The following is a 26,302-nucleotide window of genomic DNA, read 5'->3' on the forward strand; positions in this document are numbered from 1 at the left end:
TTAATGCCCACCTCCCTGTCTAGGGAGCACAGAGGAGGAAATTAAAAATGTTGGTGCCCAGGGGCGCCTGGGTGGCTCAGTGGGTTAAAGCCTCTGCCTTCAGCTCAGGTCATGATCCCAGGGTCCTGGGATCAAGCCCTGCATTGGGCTCTCTGCTCAGCGGGGAGCCTGCTTCCTCCTCTCTCTCTCTGCCTGCCTCTCTGCCTACTTGTGATCTCTGTCTGTCAAATAAATAAATAAAATCTTAAAAAAAAATAAAAATAAAAATGTTGGTGCCCAGCAATGTACACTTTCTGTGTATGGGCCACTGCTGGCCTCTAGTGGCCACTGGGTAGATTGCACAGAGTTGGCCTGGAGACAGTGACGCAGTTTTCTGAATCAGACGGAGGCTGGGCTTCTCAACCATGGCGGACCTACAACCCCCTTTTCATAAAACTATATTGTGTGTAACTGTAATTTACCTGATTCAGGTATTGACATATAATAAGCTACATATTTATGGTGTATGATTTGATAATTTTTGACATATGTATATACTCCTGAATCCACCATCATAATCAAGATAGTGAACATCTCCTCGCTCCTAAAAGTTTCCTTGTAATTCCTCCCTCTGCCCCTTCCTGCTCCCCCATCCCCAAGCAACTACTGATCTGCTCTCTGTCATTCTAGATTAGCTTACATTTTTTCTGGAGTTCCTTGTAAATGGAACCGTGCAGTCTATACGTCTCTCTTCTTGGATTGGCTTCTTTTGGCATTATTTATAAATTTATCCATGTTGTTGGGTGTACTGGTAGCTCATTCCTTTTCGTTGTTGAGTAGTATTCCATTATCTGAGTGTACCAGAATGTGTTTACCCATTCAGCAAGGTGATAATTTTAAACATCAATAATAATGTCCTAAATAGAAGAGAAACTGAAGGAAAGCAATAAAATAATAGGTCAGTTTCGTGTAAATGCTCAGGCATGATCGCACTGGAACATATAAGATGTAGTCAGACACTTCACCTACTCGTACAGTTACAATAGGAACCCACTTTGCCAGAAGCTTTGGTTTGGTTCCAAAGCCCCGAGGTCGACCACTCCAAAGGTACAGGGTTGAGCGGCCTGACGCATGGGGGCTGAAAGTGGACGGAGCGGGTGGACACCGGCAGACTACAGCTCAGTGGAAAGATTTATTTCTCACAGGGTTGGCCATCAGGAAGCCATGTTGTCTTTTAATTTAATAGCACCGCCCCAGCTAGATCTAACCCTAAATACCCATGAGCTTGACTAACAATGCTCAGTGCCCAGGGAGATGCTTCCTGTCTTACTCTATATGGATGGGGGAGAAAGTGCATCTACATTGAAAGGTTTAATGAAAGCTAAACAGGACCCCTGCTGGGTAATATCTCAGCGTGCAGGGAGACTTTGAGCAGAGAAGTACTTAGGTAAGAGAAAAGACGAATTAAAGAACTTGTCAGATCTTTCCTCTGAGCCTGAATGCAATAGATTTGAACACAAAGAATGTCATTTTCTAGTAGTACCGAGTGTACCATTTCTTTTTGTTTTATATGCCTCTTTGTGGTTCTGGGGGTACAGATGAATTTGTACAGTATTTGCATCCGTTGTAAATGGAAGCCGAGAAAATGTTTGCAATACCACATAAATCCCATCACATCACTCAAATGTGTATGTTTATCTAGACTTTAAACATAACGATACTAATTCTTCACATTGGCAACGAGATGGACACCGAATGCTAGAATTACAAATTTTAACAGTTTCGCTTAAAAGTTAGTTATTGTGGGGGGGGCTCAAAGCATTGGACTCTTGATCTCAGAGTCATGAGTTTGAGCCCTACATCAGGGTTAGAGATTACAAATAAATACATAAATAAAAAGTAACTTAAAAAAAAAGATTTATTTATTTATTTGAGAGACAGTGAAAGAAAGTGTGTGCATGAGCAGGGGAAGAGGCAGGGGAGAAGGAGAGAAATCCTCCAGCAGATTCCCCACTGAGCGGATCCTGAAACGGAGCTCAGTCCCAAGACCCTGAGATCATGACCTGAGCCGAAATCACGAATTTGGCACTCAACCCACTGAGCCACTCAGGAACCCAAAACTTATTTATTTTTAAATAAAAATTTAAATGAAATATATAGTTTAAAAACAATTTAAGTTAAATTGTAAAAATTAAGTTCTTTAATAAAATTTAATTCAGCTTTTAAAGAGTAAAATCATATATTTGAATTTGTGTGTATTCGATATAAAAATTTGATATTTATTAATTCTCATGTGTGCTTTGCCTTTTAAATTTTTACTATTGCTTTTTGAATTTTCCAGTATGTAAAAAAAAACCTAACTTTGGAGGAAAACACTGGAAAAAACTAGTAAAACGTTTTTATGCAAATTTCTATTTCTGATAAAAATATGTTTACATTTTGTTTTTTGAATATAATTGTGTTTTGAGTCCTTAAATATATTTTAAAATCTTGGTAATCGTAGCGTAATTAGTGATTTTGCTGAAAGGAAAAGAAGAAAAATAAATTTCACAGACTAGTCATAATCATTGATGAATTAGGTATATGTTTATTACTCCTTTGAACATTGTTTTTTGTTTTTATCTGAAAGAGACAGCACGTGCATGGGGGGAGGGTGGGGCAGAGGGAGAGAGAGAAGCAGGGTCCCTGCTGAGCAGGGAGCCCCATGCTGAGCTGGATCCCAGGACACAAGGACTATGACCTGAGCCTGAGCCAAAGGGAGATGCTTAACCAGGTAGACGTTTAACCCACTGAGCCACCCAGGTGCCGCTCCTCCCAACACTGTTAGCCCAAGCCCCAATGTCCCTCGGCCCTCCGGAAAGAGAAGTGTGGAAGCAGAAGTACAGGACAGCACTGTCCATCTAGAAGCTCTTCCTACCTTTTTTTTTTAAGATTTTATTTATTTATTTGACAGATGGAGATTACAAGTAGGCAGAGAGGCAAGCAGAGAGAGAGGGCGGGGGAGCAGACTCCCTGCTGAGCAGAGAGCCCGATGCAGGGCTCGATCCCAGGACCCTGAGATCATGACCTGAGCCGAAGGCAGAGGCTTAACCCACTGAGCCACCCAGGCGCCCCTCTTCCTACCTTCTTTCCCTCAGCCCCTGCCATCTTGTTTCAAGGTGTAGAGAGTCACAGAACTTTCCTTTGCCTCCTTTCTGCTACAGTTGGTGGGAGTATCTCTCAGACTTCGCTGGTAACTAATGACACTAAGATGGGCCCCCTACATGGGGAGGTGACAGGTTGTCTGGTCACCACTTCCCAGAGGGTTAACCCTATGCTCTCTACCAGGCAGGTCTCTCTTGACTGCAAGGGATGGAAACCCAAGCCAAACTCATTTCTGCAGGAAGGGACGTTTAATGAATCGCAGGGCAAGAGTGTTTTTAGGTCTCAGAAAGGGTGGACTCTAGGATTGGAATCCTGTCTGGACCCTGCTCCCTTTTCGGGGAAGTTTATCCTCCCAGATGGGCTGTATCCACATGATTCCACACTGTCAGCTTCTGGCCGCACACCTGAAGGCCTCCCGTGGGAAGCTGAGCTGCTCCACTCAGTTTCAATTCAAAATATAATGGTGGGGCCCTAGGCACACCCTGTCCCTGGAAGATAGGGCCCTGTGATTGGCAGTCTCCACTGCTCCATCGGAAGGAGCTCCCCACAAAGGCAATACTGTTTACGGAAGGGAATGGAGGTGGGCACTCAGAAAACCAGAATTCTCTGCCCTGCCCCACCAGTGATCTTCATCACAGTTATCACCGGTCTTTCCAGACCCATGTGTATTTTCTGCTGGAAGCTTGAATGGGCCTCAGTTTGCATGGTTAAGACCAGAGTATTTCCAGGAGAATGATGACATCACAGAACAGGGGTTCCAGAAGGCAGGCTGGCCCAGCACTCTCACCTTCTTTAGAACATGGGGACCTGTGAATTGGGCAGGGTTAGGGTATAGCTCATGTGGAAGAGACTCTGTGCTACTGACTCCGGAGGAAAGCCCTGGCCTGTCTGGGACCTGGGGTTGGAGAAGGCTAGGAGAGAGGTAAGCTTTGGAAGGGGAGGTGGGAATGCACCTGCCAGAAGTACTTTATTCTCCCACAGAAACCCCAAGAGGGGGCTTCATGGGCAGAGATAGAGCTCCCTGCTTCCCAAGGCTCCGTGACTCCTGTCTCTGAAGGAACCTTCAGAGTCAGGGTAGAGAAGGATTGCATGCGACATACTTACACCAAACAATTCTTTGAGGTTTGTCTGAAATTCTAATGTAATTGGGCATCCTATCATTTTATTTGCCAAATCTGGCAACTCTAGGGTGCGAGAGAGAAGCAAAAGAGTGTTCACAAGCTCAGGCTAGTATGGAGGGGTCTCAGAAGACACCTGTGAGGTGACAAGGCCGTCAGAGTCGCCATGTTGTCCACGAAGAAGTTGCCTGACTCTGAAGCCCATGGATGGAGGGACCCAGGCCTTTGCCCTTGAGAACATATACTTAGTTTAAGGGGAAAGATACACACACACGCACCCACACACACACACACACACACATGCACATGCACACTTAGTGAGAGAAATAGCCCCATTCTTTGCTTTCACTTCATTGACAGTTTTGAAGACTAGAGGCCAGTTATTTTATAGATTTTCTGTCAGTTTGGCTTTATCCAATGTTTCCTTGGGATTAAATACAACTTATGCATCCCTGGCCAGAATACTACCAAAGCCCTATATGTCATTCTTAGGGCATCACTTCTGGAGGCACATAATCTTCCTCTTTTATTGGTGCTATTAATTTTGATTGCAAGTTCCAAAAACTGTCTGGTTTCTTTGCTGCATAATTGCTGTTTTTTCCCATGCAACTAATAGAAGACCTGGGGGAAGACCCTCTAAGAGCTTGTGTATATCATTTCTTCATCAAGCTTCCCACCATGTCAGATTTCACATCTGTTGATGATTCCTGCTCAGACCAATCTTTGATGGTTGCAGAATGATGATTTTCCAACTTCATGACTGCCTCACCATTGATCATTCACCCTTTTATTGTCAGCTCTCCCCCATCCCCATTATGTGTCTATTCATTACTATTAAGGACTCTTGGGTTCCTATCTCATTCAATAGATTATAATCTGTCACCGTCATTTATTTTGATGGTCAAATTGTCCCAGACTACCATAGAAACCATTGTGCATTATTCTGGACATATGACACCAAAAGCACAAGCAACAGAAGAAAAAAAAATAGATAAATCAGTCTTCATTAAAATGTAATTCTTTTGTTTCAAAGAACCCCATCAAGAAAGTGAAAGGGAGCCCACAGAATGTGAGAAAATATTTGCAAATATATATCTGGCAAAGAACTTTTACAACTCAATAATAAAAAGGCAAATAACTAAAAAATGGGCAAAGGGTCTGAATACTAGACATTTTCCCAAAGATCAACAAATAGCCAATGATTGCATGAAAAGATCATTAGCCACCAGGGAAATGCAAATCAAAACCAGGATGTGATACCACTTCGCACCAATTAGGTTAACTTTGGTGAGAAAGCATTGGTGAGAATGTGGAAAAATTTGAACCTTCCTACACTGACACTGCTGAGGGCACAGCCAAAATTTCTGGCTGTTCCTCCAAAGTTTAAGATTTATTTATTTATTGGGGTGGGGGAGGGAGAGAGAGAATCTCAAGGAGACTCCTGACTGAGCCCCGAGCCCCACCCTGAGCTCCATCCCATGACCCTGAGATCATGACCTGAGCCAAAATCAAGAGTCGGATGCTCAACTGACTGACCCACCCAGTCCCCCCAGTTCCTCCAAAGTTTAAACTTTAAGTTACTTATATGACTCAGCAATTCTGCTCCTAAGTATATGCCTAAAGAAATGAAAACATTTGTCCATGGGCACCTGGGTGGCTCAGTGGGTTAAACCTCCGTCTTTGGCACGGGCCATGGTCTCAGGGTCCTGGGATCGAGCCCTGCATCGGGCTCTCTGCTCAGCAGGGATCCTGCTTCCCCTCTCTCTCTGCCTGCCTCTCTGCCTACTTGTGATCCTTCTGTCTGTCAAATAAATAAATAAAATCTTAAAAAATAAAAGAAAACATTTGCCCACACAAAAATTTGTACGTCAATGTTCATAGCACCACTGTTCGTAATAGCCCCAAACTAGAAACAACCCAAATGTTTATAAAATGATAAGTATAGAAATAGATTGTGGTCTATCCATACAATGGAATATTATTATTCAACCATAATGAGATCCTGATACCTGCTGCATCATGAATAAATCTTGAAAACATTGTTAAGTGAAAGAAGCCAGACACAAAGGCCATATAGTGTATGACTCTATTTATGTGCAATGTCTAGAAGAGGCTAATCTAGAGAGATAGGAAGTAGATTTGAGGTACCAGAGGCAGGAGGGAAGTGGAGAGGAAGTGACTGCTAACAGGTATGGGATTTCTTCTTGGGTTGATGAAAATGTTTTAAAACCGGCTGTGTTGATAGTTATACAGCTCTGCAAACACACTAGAGAACTATTGGACTGTACACTTGAAGTGAAGTGATGGTATGACATAGTGAATTATATATCGTGAATTTTATCTCAATAAAGCTGTTACCAAAAATAATGTTCCAGTTTTGGCCAGTGGGTGCCCCTTGGAGCTGACTCTCATGTCCATTTGACATGCTCCGGTCCATATTTTGAGCACTTCCTTACTTTCTAGCACTAGAGAATCTGGACTTACCTCATACCCTTTCCTACTCCAGCCTAGGAAGCAACTCTTTTCCCGGAAGTCCTGCTTCCTGTTTGGGGAAATGCAAAACCAAGATCATATTTTCTTTAATCATCGTAACAAGTCTATTGAGTAGGTATTAGTGTATCTTCATTTTACAAACGAGGCCCAGAGAGGCCCAAGTAAATTGTTCAAGGTCACACAGCAGCCCTGTGTTTGAAAGTAGGCAATGTGAATCCAGAGCCCTTGCTCCTCACTCCTCCCCCAGCACACAGTGTGAAGGTGAAGGTTATTTCTACAGCAAGGTCACTTTTATTTGCTTTATGATATGCACCTTTGAGTGGAAATGAAAGTGCAGAACCCATAAACAGCTTCCTAGGAATTGCACAAGGCAGGGTATGCCCTTGGGCAAAGTCATGCGTCGTGTATGTGGGGGTGTGGGGCTGGCGGGAGTTCAGCGCCCACTGTCCTAGACCTTCCTCTGCAAACATGTACTCGAATCCACACACACACAATTAATCTCCTTTGCCACCCTCACTCCCCACTCCGTACCAAAATATTGCCCATAGCTGGCTTTCCATTACGAGTGAGAATAGCTAAAAGGGGTGAAGGTCTATAGATGAAAGGCGATCAGCCTTGGTTTTTCAATGTTGACACCAGGCAATGGGTATATGAAGATTCATGATGCTATTCTCTCTTATATTGTAAATATTTAAAGGTTTCTATAGTAAACAAGTATACAATAATAAAGGAGAGGAAAGAGAAATAGCCAGGTGGGGAGCCGTGTGTGAGCGAGGACATATGGCTGCTCTCTATAGATTCCTCAGCAGCTCAGAGAAGACCAACGGCACGTCGGTGAGATCCCCAGAACAGTGGGCCCTCGACTGTACCTTCTCCCCTCTGAAGATGACAGGGGCACTACTCATGTCCTTGGTCAGCTGCCTCATTGCCATCAGTCAGGCCAGCCTCATCAATCGCTGTGACTTGGCCAGAGTGCTGCGCAAGGAGGACTTGGATGGGTTTGAGGGCTACTCCCTGAATGACTGTGAGTGGCCCCCCCCCGACTCCCCCCACCCATTTCTCCTCCTCTCCCAGTCACACCCTAGGTGGCCACCTTTCTCTCTGTCATTCATCTTTCAAAGCCAAGTTCCATCCCTAAGGAGCCCTTCCCAACATTCCATATTTGTTCCATAATTATTAACTGAGCACTTGTTATGTACCAGGAACTATGTTGGGTGCTGGGGATGTCCCTCACTGGGCTTTGCCCAGTTCCTGGCACACAGTAGGTGATCATTAAGTGCAGGAAGCATGGGTGGGCAGATAGGTGATGAGTGGTTATACTGAGGGGCAGGTGGGTGGGACGAAGGGTGAGGGGAGAAGCTAATGGGTATTTCTAGCCTACTTGCCCCATCCAGCCTCTTAGGCCTTGCTCCTTTCTTCTGCTTCCTGATCTCCCTCTCTCCTCTATCTCCCTCTTGCCTCAGCTCAGCACCCTCTAAAAACCCTCTTCTCCCTGTTCAAAGGGCTGTGTCTGGCTTTTGTGGAAAGCAACTTCAACATATCAAAGGTAAATGAAAACGCAGATGGCAGCTTTGACTATGGAATCTTCCAGATCAACAGCCATTACTGGTGCAACGATTACCGGAGTCATTCGGAAAACATTTGCCACGAGGACTGTCAAGGTCTGGCCAGGGCCCCAGGGTGGGAGAGGTGAGAGAGACGACCAGGCTCTACTCACAGGACTTCTCCTTCCACTCAAAGCCTGGCCATGTCCCCAGAGGGATGGTCCAAAGAGTCTAGTCCAGGAATGCCTTTGCTGAGCAGAGGATTTCACTAGTGGCTGTAGTGCTCACCCCGTTAGGGATTCCTCTGTGTGCAGGATCCAGAGAAGCTCTGCATCGCCAACATTTCTCGTGGGTGTGTTATATGCTCTGCACTTTACCTGCAGAGCCCATTTCACCCAGCTTTTCATGCAGTGTAAATTATCTTTTTTTTTGAATTTTTTATTTTTTATTAACATATAATGTATTATTAGCCGCAGGAGTACAGGTCTGTGAATCGCCAGGTTTACGCACTTTGCAACACTCCCCATAGCACATACCTTCCCCAATGTCCATAACCCAACCACCCTCTCCCTACCCATTACCCCCTAGCAACCCTCAGTTTGTTTTGTGAGATTAAGAGTCTGTTATGGTTTGTCTCCCTCCTGCTCCCATCTTGTTTCATTTATTCCTTTCCTACCCCCCAAACCCCACATGTTGCCTCTCAACTTCCTTATATCAGGGAGATCATATGATAATTTTCTTTCTCTGATTGACTTATTTCGCTCAGCGTAATACCCTCTGGTTCCATCCACATTGTCGCAAATAGCAAGATTTCATTTCTTTTGATGGCTGCATAGTATTCCATTGTAGATATACCACATCTTCTTTATCCATTCATCTGTTGATGGACCTCTAGGTTCTTTCCATAGTTTGGCTATTGTAGACATTGCTGCTATAAGCATTCAGGTGCACGTGCCCCTTCGGATCACTACATTTGTATCTTTAGGGTAAATACCCAGTAGTGTGATTACTGGGTCATAGGGTAGCTCTATTTTCAACTTTTTGAGGAACCTCCATGCTGTTTCAGTGGAAATTATCTTGATGCCCACCTTACAGATGAGCCAACTGAGACTCATAGAACCAGTGCTGAATGCCAGGTTACTGGCCCTGAAGGCTCAGCTCTAACCATCAAGTACTAACTTTGGCTAATGGTCTGATTAAAGGCCAAGTACAAACTCCCCTCATCAGAGCCACTCCAGGAGGGGCCATAGGTACATGACTTGAACCTTCTCTCTCTCCTTCACAGTCTGATTAAGATTCTTAGACTCTCCACCTGAAGAGCCTCCATCATCAGGCAAATTTACCTTGGTCTCTGTGCTGCCTGTGTTGACATTTCCTTTCCCCAGAAACCCTAAAACATGGGGTGAACCATCATCTACCTTGGTTGGGAAGTATGGTGGTAAACAGTCATCCTACCCCTCCTGCCCCCACCTCTGACACCCCGACCACTATTGTAGGGATGTCTGAATGGGCCTCTGGGAGGGATGCCTTGCCTAATCTGTAAATACTCAGCTCCTGGGTGCCCCATGCCAGCACAAGGACAGCCCGGGTCTGCCTCAGTCTTTGGGACTGTCCTTTGTGTTCTCACGGGTAATCTCTCTCTCTCTCTCTCTCTCTTTCAGACCTACTGAGCCCCAATCTTCTCTCAACCATCAGCTGTGCAAAAAAGATTGTGTCTGGAGCAGGGGGGATGAAGAACTGGTGAGGAGGACACTGTGGGACTAAGTTAGTGGGCAGAGCCCCCAGGAAGGATGTGGTGACAAAGAAAGGCATAGTAGGCAAGGACTAGACCCTTTCATAGTCTAGAAAGATGTAGAAGAGCGGAAGGGCTTGCGACTCTGACTTACGAGACCTGGGATCTGGGTCTTTCTCAGATGTTATATTAAAACTGAGGGGGAGCCTGAGTGGCTCAGTTGGTTAAACTTCTGACTCTTGATTTAGGCTCAGATCATGATCTCAGGGTCATGGGATCGAGCCCTGTGACAGGCTACCCACTCAGTGGGGAGTCTGCTTGGGATTCTCCCTCCCTCTCCTTCTGCCCCTCTCCCCACTTGTTCTTTCTCTCTCTCAAAAATAAATAAATCTTCTAAACAAAACAAAACAAAAAAAACCCTCTTTTGGATGCAGTAACAAAGAAGCTTGAATTAGCTGAGAGAGAGGTATCCTGAGGGGACAAGTTGTGTCACTGAGCTTACACAGGTGCAGCCTGTGGAGAGGACCTCAGGAAGAGAGTGGAAGCAGAGCTGGAAACCGTCAGCGAGCTTTTCCTGCAAGTTTCCACTTCCTGGTGCATTTGCTTCCCTTCTTTCTTTGTAGAGCCGCATTCTCTGCTTCACCTTCCACAAGACAGACCAAGGCTGCCCCAAGTTGATGGGCTAATGTCCTAAGCAGCCACAGAGACAGCATAAGCTCAGTCCCAGTTCAAGGGCCCAAGATAAAGAATCTGATTGGTTCAGCTTGGACAAATGCCCCTGCTTAGTACAATCAGCTGGAGGCCTGGGAGCAATTAAGTCATACCATCATAGTTGCCATGGGTCCCTTCTCCCTAATTGGCAGCAACATTTTCTTTTTAAAAAAATATTTTATTTATTTATTAGAGAGAGAGAGAGAGCAAATGCACAAGCAGTGGGGAGGGAGGGAGACTCCCGGCCAAGCAAGTTGTCCAATGTGGGACTCTGTGCAGGACTCGATCCCAGGACCCCAACATCATGACCTGAGCCAAAGGCAGATGCTGAACCAATTGAGCCACCCAAGTGCCTGTGGCAGCAACATTTTCTGTAAAAGGTGTGTAGCTCCTCAGCTGAGCAGATACCCCCAAAGCTGTCAGCCTACCAGTGGTGGACATTGGGATGGTTACTTCACTCGTCTGAGCTTCAAACTGGATTTGTACAGGATAAAAATGGCTGCCTCTCCGGGCCTCTGTGAGGATGGAGGGAGTCACATGCCTTGCCTACTCTAGAAATACCATGCAGAAAGGACACTGATGACTATTAGGGCTGACCCTTTCTGGAGGGAGAGTCAATGAGTGTGCCTGAGATTGATTGATTGATTATTTACTTTTTTATTTATTTTGTAACTTTCAGCCCCATAAAATGATGCTCTCCCACTTCAGAGGGAGATAAGGATTTGAAAATGTGGAAGCATACTGAGTGGGAGAAGAGGACAAACACCAGGGATAAGGGAAATTTAAAGGAAGAATCAGAGGGGCCACAGCGGGACAGACCAGAAAACTAGGAATGAAGGGGGGTTCTGAGCACTGCTCTGCCTGAGAGACTTGCTAAGAGTTGGGCCATATATGTGGAGAGGGAGCTTACTAAGTAGTAAGCAAGAACCAATCTTTCTTCTCTCCACAGGGTAGCGTGGAGGTTGCACTGTGCAGGCCGTCCACTCTCCTACTGGATGACGGGATGTTTCTTGGGATGAGACAGGGGGCAAGGCTACTATGGAGTCATTCCAGAGCTCCTCTTCTCACTCGGGAATTCTTCACTTCTTCCTCTTGTCTCCACCTCACGTTATTTTCTTTCATTCCCATTTACAAATAAAAATGACCAGAGCTCCAGGAATAAATAGTTTTTTCGGGGTTCCTCCTTGTACCCATCCGGCCTCAGGCATCTTGTTCCTGACTGTCACTTGCAAACCCAGAGGAGCACAATGAAGAAATTGTTATATTTTGGGAATTATTAAAGCATTCCTTGTGCAAAGAATGTGTTAATTTATTCATTTTTAATTCCAGATATTTTTGAGTACATAATCTAGTAGGAGAGTGGTAGGTACTAGGAGAAGGAAAATAAACCATAACTATTGTTCCTGAGGTGTTCATAATCTACCCAGAGATGTACACAAATAATGGGTACAATGAGTGAGTGGATATATACAATGAATACAATGGATAATAAAATGGGCAATAAAATCTACAATTTTTGGTTTTAAAGAGTATCAGGATCCCAGGTATTACTCCAAAGCCAACTATTTTCAAAGTAAAAGAGAAAGTTCAGAAGTAGGAAAAGGGTGGAGCTAAGGGTCTTATAGATTGAGGTGGAGAAAGTGGTGTGGGGCCCAAGAGATGGTGCCAGCAGTCAATGATTTGGGGGTGCTTTCAGAGAATGGGCTAAAATCTAGTTTTTTTTAAAAAAAAGCATCTGTTTGGAATCTGAAGGTGCTGATGTGGAGTAAAACCTGGACAATGGAGGACAATGCAAAGACAGAAAAGGGGCCATTGGAGGAATGTCTTGCACACAGCTACCATCAGTACTGTTTGACTAAACTGTCCCACTTGGGCCACTGATGTCCCTACTTCTGAGTCTTAACTTTTGGATTTCCCAGACCAGTAAAATGTCAGAAAAGTTAAGACCATGTTAAGATTCCCAACTTTTTATTTTAATGCCCAATAGTTGTTTTGATTAATACTCTTAATTAAGAGTATTAATCAAAACAACTATTGTCGGGCGCCTGGGTGGCTCAGTGGGTTAAGCCGCTGCCTTCGGCTCAGGTCATGATCTCAGGGTCCTGGGATCGAGTCCCACATCGGGCTCTCTGCTCAGCAGGGAGCCTGCTTCCCTCTCTCTCTCTGCCTGCCTCTCTGTCTACTTGTGATCTCTGTCTGTCAAATAAATAAATAAAATCTTTAAAAAAAAAAACAACTATTGTCTATCAGCATTTCCTCATAAAATAATTTTTAGCATGAAAAATGAAGGTCATGGGGCGCCTGGGTGGCTCATTTGGTTAAGTGCCTGCCTTTGGCTCAGGGGGCTCCGAGTAGGCTTCTCCCTCTCCTTCTACCCATCTCCCCTGCTCGTGCCCTCTCTCTCTCTCTTGCTCTCTCAAATAAATGTATAGAATATTTTAAAAATAAAAAAATGGGGACGCCTGGGTGGCTCAGTTGGTTAAGCAGCTGCCTTCGACTCAGGTCATGATCCCAGTGTCCTGGGATCGAGTCCCACATCGGGCTCCTTGTTCTGTGGGGAGCCTGCTTCTCCCTCTGCCTCTGCCTGCCACTCTGTCTGCCTGTGCTCTCTCTCTCTCTCTCTCTCTTTCTGACAAATAAATAAAATCTTAAAAAAAATAATAAAAAAATAAAAATAAAAATAAAAAAATGAAAAAGAAATAAAAATGAAGTTCATATTTGTAGGATAATAAAATGGAATAGATTTTGTTTTATGAAAAAAAAAATTTAAACCCTGATTATCCTTTTCTTGTTTTGCCAAGGACTAGTGAAAACTTCTTCACAGACCGGAACCAGTCTGGAGACCATTGTTTAGAAACCCCAGGAGATGTTTTGTAAGGTCCGTTCCAGCTCAGGCATTCTAGGATTAAAATACGGATCTTTAGGGCCTAGTTTCCCTCTCAGTGTGTTAGTCCTCAAAATAGCTGACTGGGGGCTTAGAAGAGCCCTTTTGCAAGAGCACTATGAACTCCAGTGTTGATGCCCTACTTGGACTGACTCTTTGATTTTTCTGAATTTATCTCTCCTTCTCACACTGCCTGCCAAACATCCCACATCCTCTCATCCCAACAAACACACTTACACCAAAATTATGTAGGAAAATCAGGAACACCTTTCAAGGATTTCGAAGCCGGCTGCTCTAAAGATATTCGCACCCTAGGATCCTGTAAGCTCACCCTTTGGTCTCTCCCCTAAAAGTACACTTGAGTAGAAGCACTAAACTCCACCACTGGAGAGGCGGGAGGGAAAAGAGAATCAGAGACCCGTCCGGAGTGGGAGGAGCCAGAGAGAGGTCCGGGAACCGCCCTCACCCCGTCTCCGCCGAGCTGGCCCCACCCCTCGTACGAGCCCCCCCCTTTTTTTTAAAAAAGCGCGGGCGCGCCTTGCGCAGGCGCAGTGCCGCTTGAACCTTAACTGCGCATGCGCAATGGTGGTAGGATGGCGGAGTTGGTGTTTTTTGCCGTTCCCACCGAAAGTGACAAAACCTTGCTGGTGTGGGAACTGAGTTCTGGACCCACGGCCGAGGACTTGCATGTGAGCCGAGCCATGATGGAGGGAGGGATGGAGAAGGCCGTGTGTCTCCTCACCCCCTGTCCCCAACTCGGTGACTGGGAGCCCTGGAGTCTGGTCTTAGCTCCTCACGCGCCTTGTAGTCTCTGCCGAGAGGAATCTTAGTTTTAAAGGGGACCTCAGCAGTCTGTCAGCCCCAACAGATTTCTGAGAGGTAACTCTCAACAGCCAGCATATGTTGCCTTCTGATGCTTCTCGAATCTTAGGATTTTAGAGGAAGACCTGTTCATGAAATGAGAAGTGCTTGGGGTTGCCTGTGCACAAGGGTTTAGGGATTGGGCAGTTTTGGTTTCTGGGCGTGAAATTTCATGCACTTACTTGCCGTGGGACCACCCCACAGCATTCTCTATTCACAGTATTCTCCCAGTTTGGCCTTCTGTATTCAGTCCGAGTCTTCCCAAATGCTGCAGTGGCCCGTCCTGGTTTCTATGCCATCATCAAGTTTTATTCAGCAAGGGATGCGCACAGAGCTCAAAAGGCATGCCACGGGAAGCATCTTTTCCAGAATTCTCCAGTGAAGGTGGGTCCAAATAAGGAATTCCTAACTCCACTGGGACAAAGTGCTGAATCCCGTTATAATAGACTGGCATTTGTGCACCACTCCGATTTGCAAAATGCTTTCAGATGCATTGCTACAGCGATCCCCCAGTTCCTTTGAGTTTTTGTTTTCTTTTTTTCGACGAAGAAACTCGAACTCGGGATAGTTAAGTGACTTACTTAAGGTTCGTGATAACCGGAAGTTAGAAATCAAACCCCAACTTACTTATGTTAAATCCTGGGTCATTTTATGCTGCCCCTTAATTTAAGAAATCTTTACAAGAAGAGTCTTGCTTGTATCTACTATTATGTGGATTTAAAATGACAACTCTAGGGGCCCCTGGATGGTCCAGTCGGTTAAGCTGTCTGCCCTCAGCTCAGGTCATGATCCTGGGTCTTGGGATCGAGCCCCACCTCCTGCTCCGTGCTCAGCGGGGAGTCTGCTTCTCCCTCCCCCTCTTTGGTCTCTCCCTCGCTCCCTCTCTCTCTCTCAAATAAATAAAATCTTTAAAAATTTTTAAAAATAAAATGACAAACTCTGCCATCCGTTGTATTATAAAGGATGCTTCATCGTCATCACTCTCAAACTGCCTGTTCGGGATTCCCTTCAGTTCCCAGAAAATGATTAAAACATTCTTTAATGCACTACAGGAACTTTATTCCATACTAACCATGCTGTCCTTTTTACTTTCCCAGAGCCCCAGAATTATATTTCAGTATGTGCCTCAATTCAGTCACCATTTCTTTATTAAGGACCATGTCATTTCCTCTGAATGAGTGAGACTTAGATTTCCAAACCTTTCCCTTTATAATTGTATGTCTTCATCAGCCTTCTCTGACTGGCTTCTTAATCTGGCTACCGCATACTGACTTGACTGTCTATTCTTACCATATGCCTTTTTTTTTTTTTTTAAAGATTTTATTTATTTATTTGTCAGAGAGAGAGAGAGTGAGCACAAGCAGATAGAGTGGCAGGCAGAGGCAGAGGGAGAAGCAGGCTCCCCGCTGAGCAAGGAGCCCGATGTGGGACTCGATCCCAGGACGCTGGGATCATGACCCGAGCCGAAGGCAGGGGCTCAACCCACTGAGCCACCCAGGCGTCCCCCATATGCCTTTCTTTATTGACTTAACCTAGATCGAATCTGAGAACTCTCCTCAAATGTGACTCTAGGTTTACCACCTACTTGTTTAACGCCCTCTTCAATCCTGGCTTCAGTCCCTGTGATTGAAAAGATGACCTGTCAGACATTCTTCAGTTTGCAAACTGTGGCCTGGCCTGCTTCTAGCCTGTGAAAAGTTCACAGAGCCACTTAGGTATTACAGATTATGAAATAGTTATTTTTTTAAATATTTTATTTATTTATTTGACAGAGAGAGATCACAACTAGGCAGAGAGGCAGGCAGAGAGAGGGGGAAAGCAGGCTCCCCACTAAGCAGGGAGCCTGATGCGGGGCTCTATCCCAGGACCCTGGGACCATGACCTGAGCTGAAGGCAGAGGCTTAACCCACTGAGCCACCCAGGTGCCCCTATGAAATAGTTATTTTGTATCAGTTGTAAGTAATGGGGTTTTTGTCTCTCATTGGACATTAAGATCATTTCATAAATTTTAGGTTTTGAGATTTAACAGCATAAAGCCCATCACTCAGAGTGATGAAGGAAGTGCTCTACAAGTCAATATACAGTTGACAAGAGAGAACATTAGTATTAGATTTCGTTATTTAACACAGAACCTTGGGTTACCATCCCGCTTTCCCAAATTGTTATCCAATTTACTTATGGGCTCTTTTTGACTTTGGCAACTACGCATAGTTCCTGGGTGGTTTTTTCTTGCTGTTGTTGTTGTCGTTTGCCTTTTATAAATACAGAAAAAAGAATAATGTCTTAAATAAAGTAAATCAAGGAAAGGCTAAGGGCATCTGAGAGTTTTTTTCAGTAGCATGAAGGAAAATGGTTGCCAGCAAGAACTGGCAAGCTTATCCAAGGTGACAACAGTCTCTCCGACTCAGAGGCTTGGGGCCCTTCTGAAGCTTCCTTGTTATCCAGAATAGCTCCACTGTACCTCACCATTAGCCGCCCGTGCAGCACTCAACATTTAAAAGTTTGTCTTCATTTCTCCTTCCCAGCATGCAGCTTTATCTGGAGAAAGTAATTTCATTTTCTTATCACTCTTTCTTTCATTCGTTCACTCAGTCAACAACAGAATGTGCTTGGTTTTAGGAATGAGAAAAGAATAAGATATGGTTCCTTTAAGCACTTAAGGAGCTTACAAACCAGTGATAGAGGAAGATGTATGAACAAATCAATAAAGAATTAACAGTGCTGTGACTTCATTGGCATCATTTGAATCTTTATGAATATATTAACTATACTACGCCCTGCTTAAAGTTGAAATAGACATTTAAGACAGAATCAGTGGATGTAAGAAATTCACTATAGAGCGTTAAGTTATTCAGAGAGTTAACGCTGGAGGTATTTGCATTCTCAAAGAAGCTTATTAATGCAAATGAACCTCTAATTGTTTAGTTGCTTATAAAGTTTGTAGAGGTCTGTATATTCCTTGTTCTAACAGGTTAGTGACTTGGGGAGGAGTGTGCTACAGATTAGGGTCCTACCGCTGTGTCAGGCCTACCTTGTCTGGTGTTTAGGTCATACACTCCAGAATGGAACAATGAAAACAATGTCTTTCCTTTGCTCACCTACATAATTTGCTTCTGGAGGGCTTCCTTAGTCACTTTCATCGTCACTCGCACCACCAGAGGTCAGGAAAATCTCCCAATTCAATCAGGAGCCCTGGAAATGATGCAGAAAAGTAGCTGAAAAAGAGTAAATACCACTCATTTAGGGCTTACTATGAGCTCACTGCTTACAGTGTTGTTCCCTTTTTAATCTTCACAGCCAGTCTCTGAAATAGGTATTGGTCAATCTCAGGTGTATCCAAAATAAGCCTCAGTGGCAAGTTGTGATATTTTTCAGTCTCTCTCTTATGTCTTTAGGTTCGTCTTGGCACGAGACATAAAGCGGTTCAACATCAGTGCCTTGCCCTAAACAGCTCCCAGTGCCAAGAACTGGCAAATTATTATTTTGGTTTCAATGGATGGTCAAAAAGGATCATCAAGGTACACTTTATAGCTTTGCTTTGGCTAATCAGACTCATTTCAACATTGAAACCCTAGACTTCAGAGAGGAGAGAACTGGGTGTGGGTAGGAGACATAAGGGGAACTAAGTAGAAGGACCTGAGCATGGGCCTGCCACATAGAATTAATAAGACTCTCAGTGACTTGGGTAGTGGCGTCCACAATTTTCACCAGTATTTGTAGGGTATAGAATTAAAAAACAAAAATAAAAAGCAGTTGTCCGTATCTAATAATTCATTTGCAAGTCTTACTTGATTTTGAAGCTATAGGACCTCAACTGTTAGCTGGGTTTGCTGGAGTTTAGTTTTTATTTATATTAACGAAACATCTTGAAGTCTATGTTGAGATCCTAGGAAGGACCTTTAATTTAAAATCCTAACAGCTTCAGGATCTTTCTGACCTCGAAGAAAGAGAAAATGAAGATGCTGCAGTACCATTTCAGAAGCAGAGCCTGAAATTCTTCTGTGCCTTAGAAGTGGTGTTGCCATTCTTTGAGTGCAGGAGTCCTGGAGTCGGCATGGCCGAGAAGCCTTTGGAGAAGCTGGAGGAAGGTCTGTTTATAGTGGGGGTGGGGGGGGGAGGTGGATGGGGTGGAGGTAGAACCTCTCTTTCTTTCTAAAACTCATCTTTCTAGATATATCATCAAGCCCTCCCCTTGCTAAGCTACTAAAGCCCTGGGCAGAGCTTTTCTACCCTGCAATACAGGTTTTTATCATAGGCAATCCCTAAAAGAACCTTTAGCTTTAAAATTCTAAAGCTGATTTTCTGCTAGCTGACTTTCCTGTTTAGGAAGAGGGAAATAATGTTTTTTTCCATTTTTGGTTAAGAGTCTGCCTTGTGCTTAAAAAAAAAAAATTGCCTTGTGCTAAAATAGTCCTACAAATACAGATCTCTTGTAGCCTTCAGTGATCCCAGCAAAATCATCATCTAAAGATTTAAATAAATTCTTGCATAAATGTTCAGTCCTTTGCCTCCTATAAAAGGGCTGGTGTGTAAAGAGTCAAATGTAGATTCCTAGAAAAGGTATTCCAGTTGGTACTGATTTTTCCCAGAGTCCATAGCGCTTAGGCTTAGGGTTTTAAGGCAGAGGCAGGGCTGTTAGCAAATGGAGTGGAACAGGTTTCCGTGGGTGATGCTCAGGAAGAGAGCAGGTCATGTGCACTACCACCAAATCTTTCTCTGTGATTCTGGTGCTTGATGCACAAGAGAGAAAGTAGGGCCTGTAGGAGGATAGCTTCAATTTGTCCATTTGAAATCTGTGAGTGATGTGAAATTTGTGCTACCTTCTTTTTTTTTGTTTGTAAAGATTTTATTTATTTATTTGTCAGAGAGCGAGAGGAAGTGAGCACAAGAGCGCAAGCAGGGGGAGCAGCAGGCAGAGGGGGAAGCCAACTTCCTGCTGAGCAAGGAGCCCAATGTGGGATTCATCCCAGAACCCTGGGATCATTATCTGAGCCGAAGGCAGACGCTTAACTGACTGAGCCACCTAGGTGTCCCTTGTGCCACCTTCTTGGCTTGCATCTCCTTTCTGGTACTTCAGGAACTTCTGGAATAGATCAGGACAGTAAAAATGTGCCAAGCCAGGATATTGCTACAGCAGAGCCATTCCACCAAATGCCTGTGTTGTGTCTGCCTTTGTTGCTAAGATAATGATCTAAGAATCGTGGATCCACTTTGATTTTTTAAACCTATAACATAAAAATCAGTTATTCAGGGATGCATGGGTGGATCAGTTGGTTGAGCCACTGCCTTCAGCTCAGGTCATGATCCCAGGGTCCTGGGATGGAGTCCCACATCAGGCTTCTTGTCCAGTGGGGAGCCTGCTTCTCTCTGTGTCTCTGCCTGCCTCTCTGCCTGCTTGTGCTCTCTCTCTGACAAATAAATAAATAAAAATCTTATAAAAATCAGTTATTCAGCCATATATATTAAATCCATTTGTTTTGGTTGGGCTTAGGGCCATTATCATTTCTGATGAAAAGGAAAACCACCCAGAAGCTTGCTATTCAGAAGGCTGTGTCAGATGCATTCCAGAAACTGGTGATTGTGGTTTTAGGTAAGACTTTCTCGATTGTCCTCAAGGTACTTCAGTTTCCATGAGCAAATAAACTCATTTTGAAAAGCTAGTTGGGATGAAAACACTTTGTATTCTTTTATTCACCAAATGCTTTCAAAGCAGCAGTCTCAAATTTGTTCTTTGTAGCATTTGTGAGAAAAATGACATCGAGACAGAGAAATATTATTGTCTATAGTATATAGATATACAGCGACTTGCCTGCACACAGAAAATGTTTGACCCAGTCTTCCTTTTTGACTGTTTGCCTGTAACACAAAGTATTATAGTGATTATAAGCTTTGGACATCTGTTGTTGAGTCCTAACTCTGTCTCTAAAGATTTCTGATGCAGTTTTAGGTTTTATAGTCAAATTTAAACGTATTTAGTCTCTCTAAGCTGCAATTTCTTTATCTGCAAACTAAAGTTAATAATTCAGCTTACCTCATGGGGGACATTGTTAGAGTAAATGAGACGATGAATATAAAAAGTTTAGGACTATCCCGGTAATGTGGTAAGCAGACAAAATATGTTAACTTCTTCTTATTATTATTATTTTTTAAAGATTTTATTTATTTATTTGTCAGAGAGAGAGAGAGAGCACACACAAGCAGGCAGAGTGGCAGGCAGAGGCGGAGAGAGAAGCAGGCTCCCAAGCAAGAAGCCGGATGCAGGACCCAATCCCAGGACCCTGGGATCACGACCCTAGCTGAAGGCAGCGGCTTAACTGATTGAGCCACCCAGGCCTCCCAACTTCTTACCATTATTGTTTTCCTGTTGGAGAATTTATTAGAATCAATTTTGGAATCGATTCAGTTTCACTTTTTCTTTCTGGCACTGACATTGGTAAACATGATTCTTACACAATGATCAGCTACATTTTTATGAACCTTGTAAGTGGCCATCCTATTGAACAGTGTTGATTGTATTCCCTACTGAGTTCTACAATAGTGTGAGTGCTACAGGCTATGCTCAAAGGAAATTTTATTTTTTAAATATTATTATATTTTATTTTATTTTAAATAAAATAAAAGAGGGCGGCAGAGGAGGCAGGGGAGGAATAGAGGGAGAGAGGGAGAGACAACCCAGGCTGTGCTCAAAGGAAATTTATTTTATTTGACTTATTTTATTTTAAACAAAATAAAAGAGGGAGGCAGAGGAGGAATAAAGGGAGAGGGAGAGAGAGAGAATCTTAAGGAGGCTCCATGCCTAGTATGGAGCCTGGTGCAGGGCTTGATCTCACAACCCTGAGATCATGACCTGAGCTGAAATCAAAAGCGGGACACTCAACCAACTGAGCTACCCAGGTGCCTTTTTTTCTGGAAATTTTATAATTAGTGGAGAGTTCCAACAGTTGCTCCCCTGCTTCAGAGCCTTGAGTCTTAAAGACTAAGAAATCCTAGCTAAGTTTCAGAGGCCTTATTTGATTCTAAGAGTTGACCCTGGATTGGTTTTAGGTTTCCAGCCTGGGTAAGTCTTCCAGGGAAGGTTGACTTCCGTGGTCATCAGGTAGAATCATTATTAGCTATCAATTCTGAGTGACAACCTTTTAAGAACCAAACTGAGTGTTTGGGTTGTTGACCTCTCCCTAATATGCTTGGTATCCCTTCTACACATTCAAAATTCCTTAGACTAAAAAGTCTTGTAGCTGTAGTTTGCCTTAAGGGAAATTGTATTATCTATAAGGTACATGGGCCTGTTTCTGCCAATAAAGTGTTCCAATGCATGCCCTGCCTCCTTCTCCAAAGCATTGTTCATTGTATCTGGTGGGATTTTGGTTCCCAGGGAGTAGACACTTGCCTTGTTTCTAATATGAAGTATCAGCCATAGTCTGGTGGTCTCTGTTCTGGGTTTGAACTCACCTTGACCCCCACCTAAATAAAGTCTTATTGCTTAATCATATTATGATTGAATGTTTTTGTTCCTACAGTTTTAACTCCCTGTGTCATTATTCCTTAGTTCCTATCTCTGAGATCATGAAGTTTTTTTAACCACACAGTTGATAACTTAATTTTTTTTTTTTCCTGCAAATGGTTATGATGGGGTGCCTGCGTGGCTTAGTAGGTTAAGCATCTGCCTTCAGCTTGGGTCATGATCCCAAAGTCTTGGGATTGAGCCCCATGTCAGACTCCCTTGCTCAGTGGGGAGTCTGCTTCTCCCTCCCCCCCCCCCCCCCCGTCTCTCAAATAAATAAATAAAATCTGAAAAAAAAGTTATGATAAAAACTGAAGTGTGAGGTGAAAAAACTTCTAGGAAAATGCTTTTAGCTTTTAGAAAGCAAAAGAATGTCTACGGGGCACCTGAGTGGCTCAGCCCATTAAGGTCTGCCTCGATCTCCGGGTCCTGGGATTGAGCCCCACATTGGGCTCCCTGCTCAGCATGTTGCCTGCTTCTCCCTCACCCTCTGCTGTTCCCCCTGCTTGTGCACGCTCTCTAAAATAAATATAAATAAAATAAATAAATATAATAAATAAATAAATATAAATATAAATAAAATAAAATACTTTTAAAAAATCAAAAGACTATCTAATTTTTGGATGCTATCATATACAACAAGTTTTAGAACAAGAAAAATTTTGATCTGATCCTTGTTAACTTTATTTCAGAAAGTGGTAAAATAGCTGTGGAATATAGACCCTGTGAAGAGATTACAGATGCCAGAACCGAAGAGGAGCTACAGGATTTAATTCAAGTATGTGGAGATTACAGCTCGGGGATTCCATAGCCAGGGTAGCCATAATTTAAAGCAACCGGCAGGATTTGGAAGACTTTGACAAGTACACTTAGCTTTATCATCCTTTGGGAAATATAAAACTCTGAAACTGCTTTTGAGTGCATGGGAATTTCTGAGGCTTTCCTTGAAGTCCTCACTCTTGGCTCTGACCCCTTCTTTGAAATTTGGCAAGCAAATTGCATCAGAGTACTCCTACCCTTGTAGACATAGGAGAGGACTCGGCCTTTTAGAGCTCCCCTCAAACAGAATCCCAGGAATTTGAGAACAGGGTAACTCTGGCATTAAGTGAGATTATGCTACAGTGTTTGAAAACCATTATGCCTTTCAAATAAGGTGTATTACCCAAATGTCAGCATCTTACACGTATCTTGTATGAAATATTTTGCTGAAGAACTTTTCTGTCAATCACTTACATCATGCCCTGAATTAGGGATTAAGTTGCCAAGGTAATTTCTAAAAGAAGCTATTAATGTGCTGCATATAGAATGTCAAAAAAAAAAAAAAAAAAAAGCGAAGGATGGGTTTCATGTCATTGAAAACTTACTTGGGGGCTAGATTTCTGATTATTTAACTCATTCCAAAGTTGCAAAGTTTGTTTGTTTTGAAGGGAAGAGAGTGGAGAAAGAAAAGATGGTTACTTTCTGAAAAAGTATTTGAAGGTTTTTTTTTTTTTTTTGGTGCAAAATAATTATTTTAATTCAGTTTAAATCAAGCTCATCAAGGAAACTTCAGACTTATCCAACTTTACACTTTAAGAAGTCTAGCTTCTTGTGAAATGTGAGAGATTCTGTACTGATACTGAAAATTTCAGAAACCTGATTGTAACAATAGATCCATTCCTAAATAAGGCCAGTCTTGGAATCAGTTCCACTTAAAAACCATTATTATGTGCTAGATGCTGGGAATAAGATAAACCCTTCTCTCTTATAGTTTGCGTACTAGGCTTGTGCCAGACCATAAACAGGGACTCAAATAAAACAGATTATAAAAAGGACTGTGAAGGATGTAAACTGGGTGTTACACTATTTCAAGAAAATTGACCTGCTAACTTGAACATGTGCACACACAGGGTCAGACCTCTGAAAAGTGGTGGTGTTACTTTTTCTAGACTGACGGCTATGTTGAGTCAAGTGGGATGAGGGAAGTTTTCCCATGCCAGTGTGAATAGAGGTCTATTCTCTTGGTTTCAGACCCTCATTCCCAGAATAAAATCCTCACCTGCCCACCCCCACCCCCGCCTCGTCCCACCCCTGCCTTAAAACCCCTCCTACAGAAATTTTGGAGCCATCACTGATTCAATGGTAGGTAGCCTCCTTCTAACAGAGTGGCGACTTAATACTCAGACATGCGTATTGAGAATTTAGAGGAAATGGCAACATTTTAGAATAACAACCTGTAAAATGTAATCCCTTCCCTACTGCCCTAACTGGTGTTTATTCTGCAGATCAGCTACTTTTCTTGGAAGCAGGATGGCCAAGGGGAGGAAGAATGTCTCTCGGACTTGAGCTTTGAAGAGGATGAGTTCAAACCGCCAGAACTGGACTAGCATTTTTAATTTCCCGGGATGCCAGGTCCTGTGGCTTCCTTGGGAAACTGTCCCCGGCTCCCCACCACTCCCCCGTCTCCCCCGCCTCCCGCCCCGAGCTGCTGGAGTCCGTGGCCATCCTGCCTCGCTGTGAGTATCAGGAGGTAGCTGTGCCCTTTGTAGAGGGAAGGGAGGCTTGGGCCCCGGTGATTCTGGAAAAGGGGCTCGCTCTGACAGGCGCGGTGCCCACCTGCGGCCAGCTAATAAAGGTGGCGTAAATAAAGGTGTCGTAAACAAAGGGTGGGACGTAGGCGGGGGAGGGGCGCGCAGTTGCTAACTGTGTGCGCGTCACGGGGCTGCCATAACGGTTCGGCTCCGCTCCGGCGCGGCGCCTGCGCCCCACTGGCCTGGGTCGCTGCGCCCCAGAGCTTCCGCATGTCATGTCCCGGCTGCGCCTCTGGGCCCCACTGCTCCTCCTCACGTGGCAACCACTGTGGCTGCTGGTCCAGGCAGCTCAGCCTCCGGAGTGGGCCCTGGACCCTGCCCAGCTGACCGACTTCCTAGGGCCCACCGAGCCCTGGTCTTCGCACTCCTCTGAACTCCCGCCCGAATCGCCCCAGGCACTTACACCCCCAGCAGAGCCGGGGGGCTTTAAATACTTGGGGTCCTCTGCTCCAGTCCAGATGTTGGCCCCGCCTAAGGAATTGACTGAGACTTTGGTTCCGTTCCCGGACACGGATTCAGTTGGCGAGCTGACCCCAGAGGCAGATCAGGATCTGAATGACAAGCTAACCCAGCATGAAAGGCTCCCGGAGGTGGCTCCAAGGCTAGGTTGGGATCAGAATCAGACCATAGCTCTGCCTCTTGGACTCAAAAGTAAGATTAAAGTTGTAGGTTTGGATCAGGCTGAAGATCACCAATCATTTGAAATACTTGTTCCACCTCTGGATGTTCAGAGTTCAAAGCCAACACAGTTTATTGTTTCACCCCCAAACCTGGAGGAAGATCTTGTTCAGCATCGAAGGCTTGCCAAAGTCATTGTTGGAACTCCAAACCAACTTGCAAATAAAGAGCTCCTAGAACAGCTGCAGGATGATGATTCAGATTCCAGTATGGATATCCTATATCCTGGGGAGAACCTACCAGTGGATTTCCCGGGGCAACCAGAACAACCTCCAAATCTCCCTGAGGAGGCTGAAATTTCCCCACTCCTGCAGGAAACCCAAAATCATCTACAGTTCCCTGAGGAAGCTGAATCTATTTTGCCTCAGGTGGAGGCCCAGGCCCAACATCCAGAGCCCCCTGAAGAGACAGAAACCTCTCCAATTCAGCGGCAGCCTCCATCTTCGCCTCCGGAGATCCTTAAGGAAGGTGGAAGTTCTGTAAACCCACAGGAGGCCCCAGCTGAGCCTTCAAGCACAACTGAAGAGGTTGAACCTTCTTCAGTCCGTCAGGAAGCTTCAGCTCAACCTACAGAGGCCCCTGAGGAAGTAGAACCTTCGACCCCTCAGGAGGCCCCAGGTCAACCTCTAGAGATATCTAAGGAGGTGGTACCTCAACCGATAGCACATGAGGTAGATGTGCCGTCTCTCAGTCAGAATGAAGCCCAGCGGCCAAAGCTCCACAACGTGACTGTTAAGCCTGTGGATCTGGCACTTACCATAACTGTAACTCAGCCTCCAGAACACACGGAGGAGGCTGAGCCATCTCCAATCCAACCAGAGGCCCCTGCTCAGCCAGCAGAGCACCCTGAAGAGGCTGAGCCCACCCCAGTCCAGCCAGAGATCCCTGCTCAGCCTGTAGAGCTTCCCGAGGAGGCTGTGCCCACCCCAGTCCAGCAGGAGGCCTCGGTTCAGCCAGCAGAGCGCCCTGAGGAGGCTGGGCCCACCCCAGTCCAACTGGAGACCCCGGTTCAGCCTGCAGAGCTCCCAGAGGAGGCTGGGCCCACCGCAGTCCAGCCAGAAGCCCTGGCTCAGCCTGTAGAGCTCCC

General features: G+C 44.5%; 3 protein-coding genes across 5 annotated transcripts in view; all 3 read left to right on the forward strand.

Moving 5' to 3' along the window:
* Positions 1 to 3,938: 3,938 nt before the first annotated feature.
* Positions 3,939 to 12,015, forward strand: LOC111158172 (lysozyme like 6). The gene is made up of 5 exons (XM_022520069.1): positions 3,939 to 4,045; positions 7,532 to 7,758; positions 8,237 to 8,395; positions 9,940 to 10,018; positions 11,671 to 12,015. The coding sequence occupies exons 2-5, from the start codon at positions 7,620 to 7,622 to the stop codon at positions 11,738 to 11,740; spliced, it is 447 nt and encodes a 148-aa protein (XP_022375777.1). The 5' UTR covers positions 3,939 to 4,045; positions 7,532 to 7,619; the 3' UTR covers positions 11,741 to 12,015.
* Positions 12,016 to 14,180: 2,165 nt separating this feature from the next.
* On the forward strand, positions 14,181 to 24,340 carry LOC111158143 (RAD52 motif containing 1). 3 transcript variants are annotated; one of them, XM_022520027.1, is made up of 7 exons: positions 14,181 to 14,294; positions 14,671 to 14,850; positions 17,862 to 17,984; positions 18,386 to 18,554; positions 19,958 to 20,056; positions 22,660 to 22,745; positions 24,232 to 24,340. In XM_022520027.1, the coding sequence occupies exons 1-7, from the start codon at positions 14,181 to 14,183 to the stop codon at positions 24,331 to 24,333; spliced, it is 873 nt and encodes a 290-aa protein (XP_022375735.1). In that variant the 3' UTR covers positions 24,334 to 24,340. The 3 variants fall into 3 exon arrangements, with proteins under 3 accessions (XP_022375735.1, XP_022375736.1, XP_022375737.1); XM_022520028.1 differs by lacking the exon at positions 19,958 to 20,056 and having other exon boundaries at positions 14,187 to 14,294; XM_022520029.1 differs by lacking the exons at positions 18,386 to 18,554; positions 19,958 to 20,056; positions 22,660 to 22,745 and having other exon boundaries at positions 14,199 to 14,294.
* A 320-nt stretch (positions 24,341 to 24,660) lies between these two features.
* Positions 24,661 to 26,302, forward strand: part of LOC111158081 (leucine-rich repeat-containing protein 37B-like) — a 56,383-nt gene continuing 54,741 nt past the window's right edge. The window contains exons 1-2 of the mRNA XM_022519908.1: positions 24,661 to 25,609; positions 25,730 to 25,833. Of these exons, the coding sequence (XP_022375616.1) occupies positions 24,753 to 25,609; positions 25,730 to 25,833 (961 nt within the window). The 5' untranslated portion in view covers positions 24,661 to 24,752. The remainder of the gene's footprint in view (positions 25,610 to 25,729; positions 25,834 to 26,302) is intronic.

The sequence above is a fragment of the Enhydra lutris genome, unplaced genomic scaffold (genome assembly GCF_002288905.1).
Source record: "Enhydra lutris kenyoni isolate GAN:26980312 unplaced genomic scaffold, ASM228890v2 scaffoldscaffold57, whole genome shotgun sequence".
NCBI classification, from domain to species: Eukaryota; Metazoa; Chordata; class Mammalia; order Carnivora; family Mustelidae; genus Enhydra; species Enhydra lutris.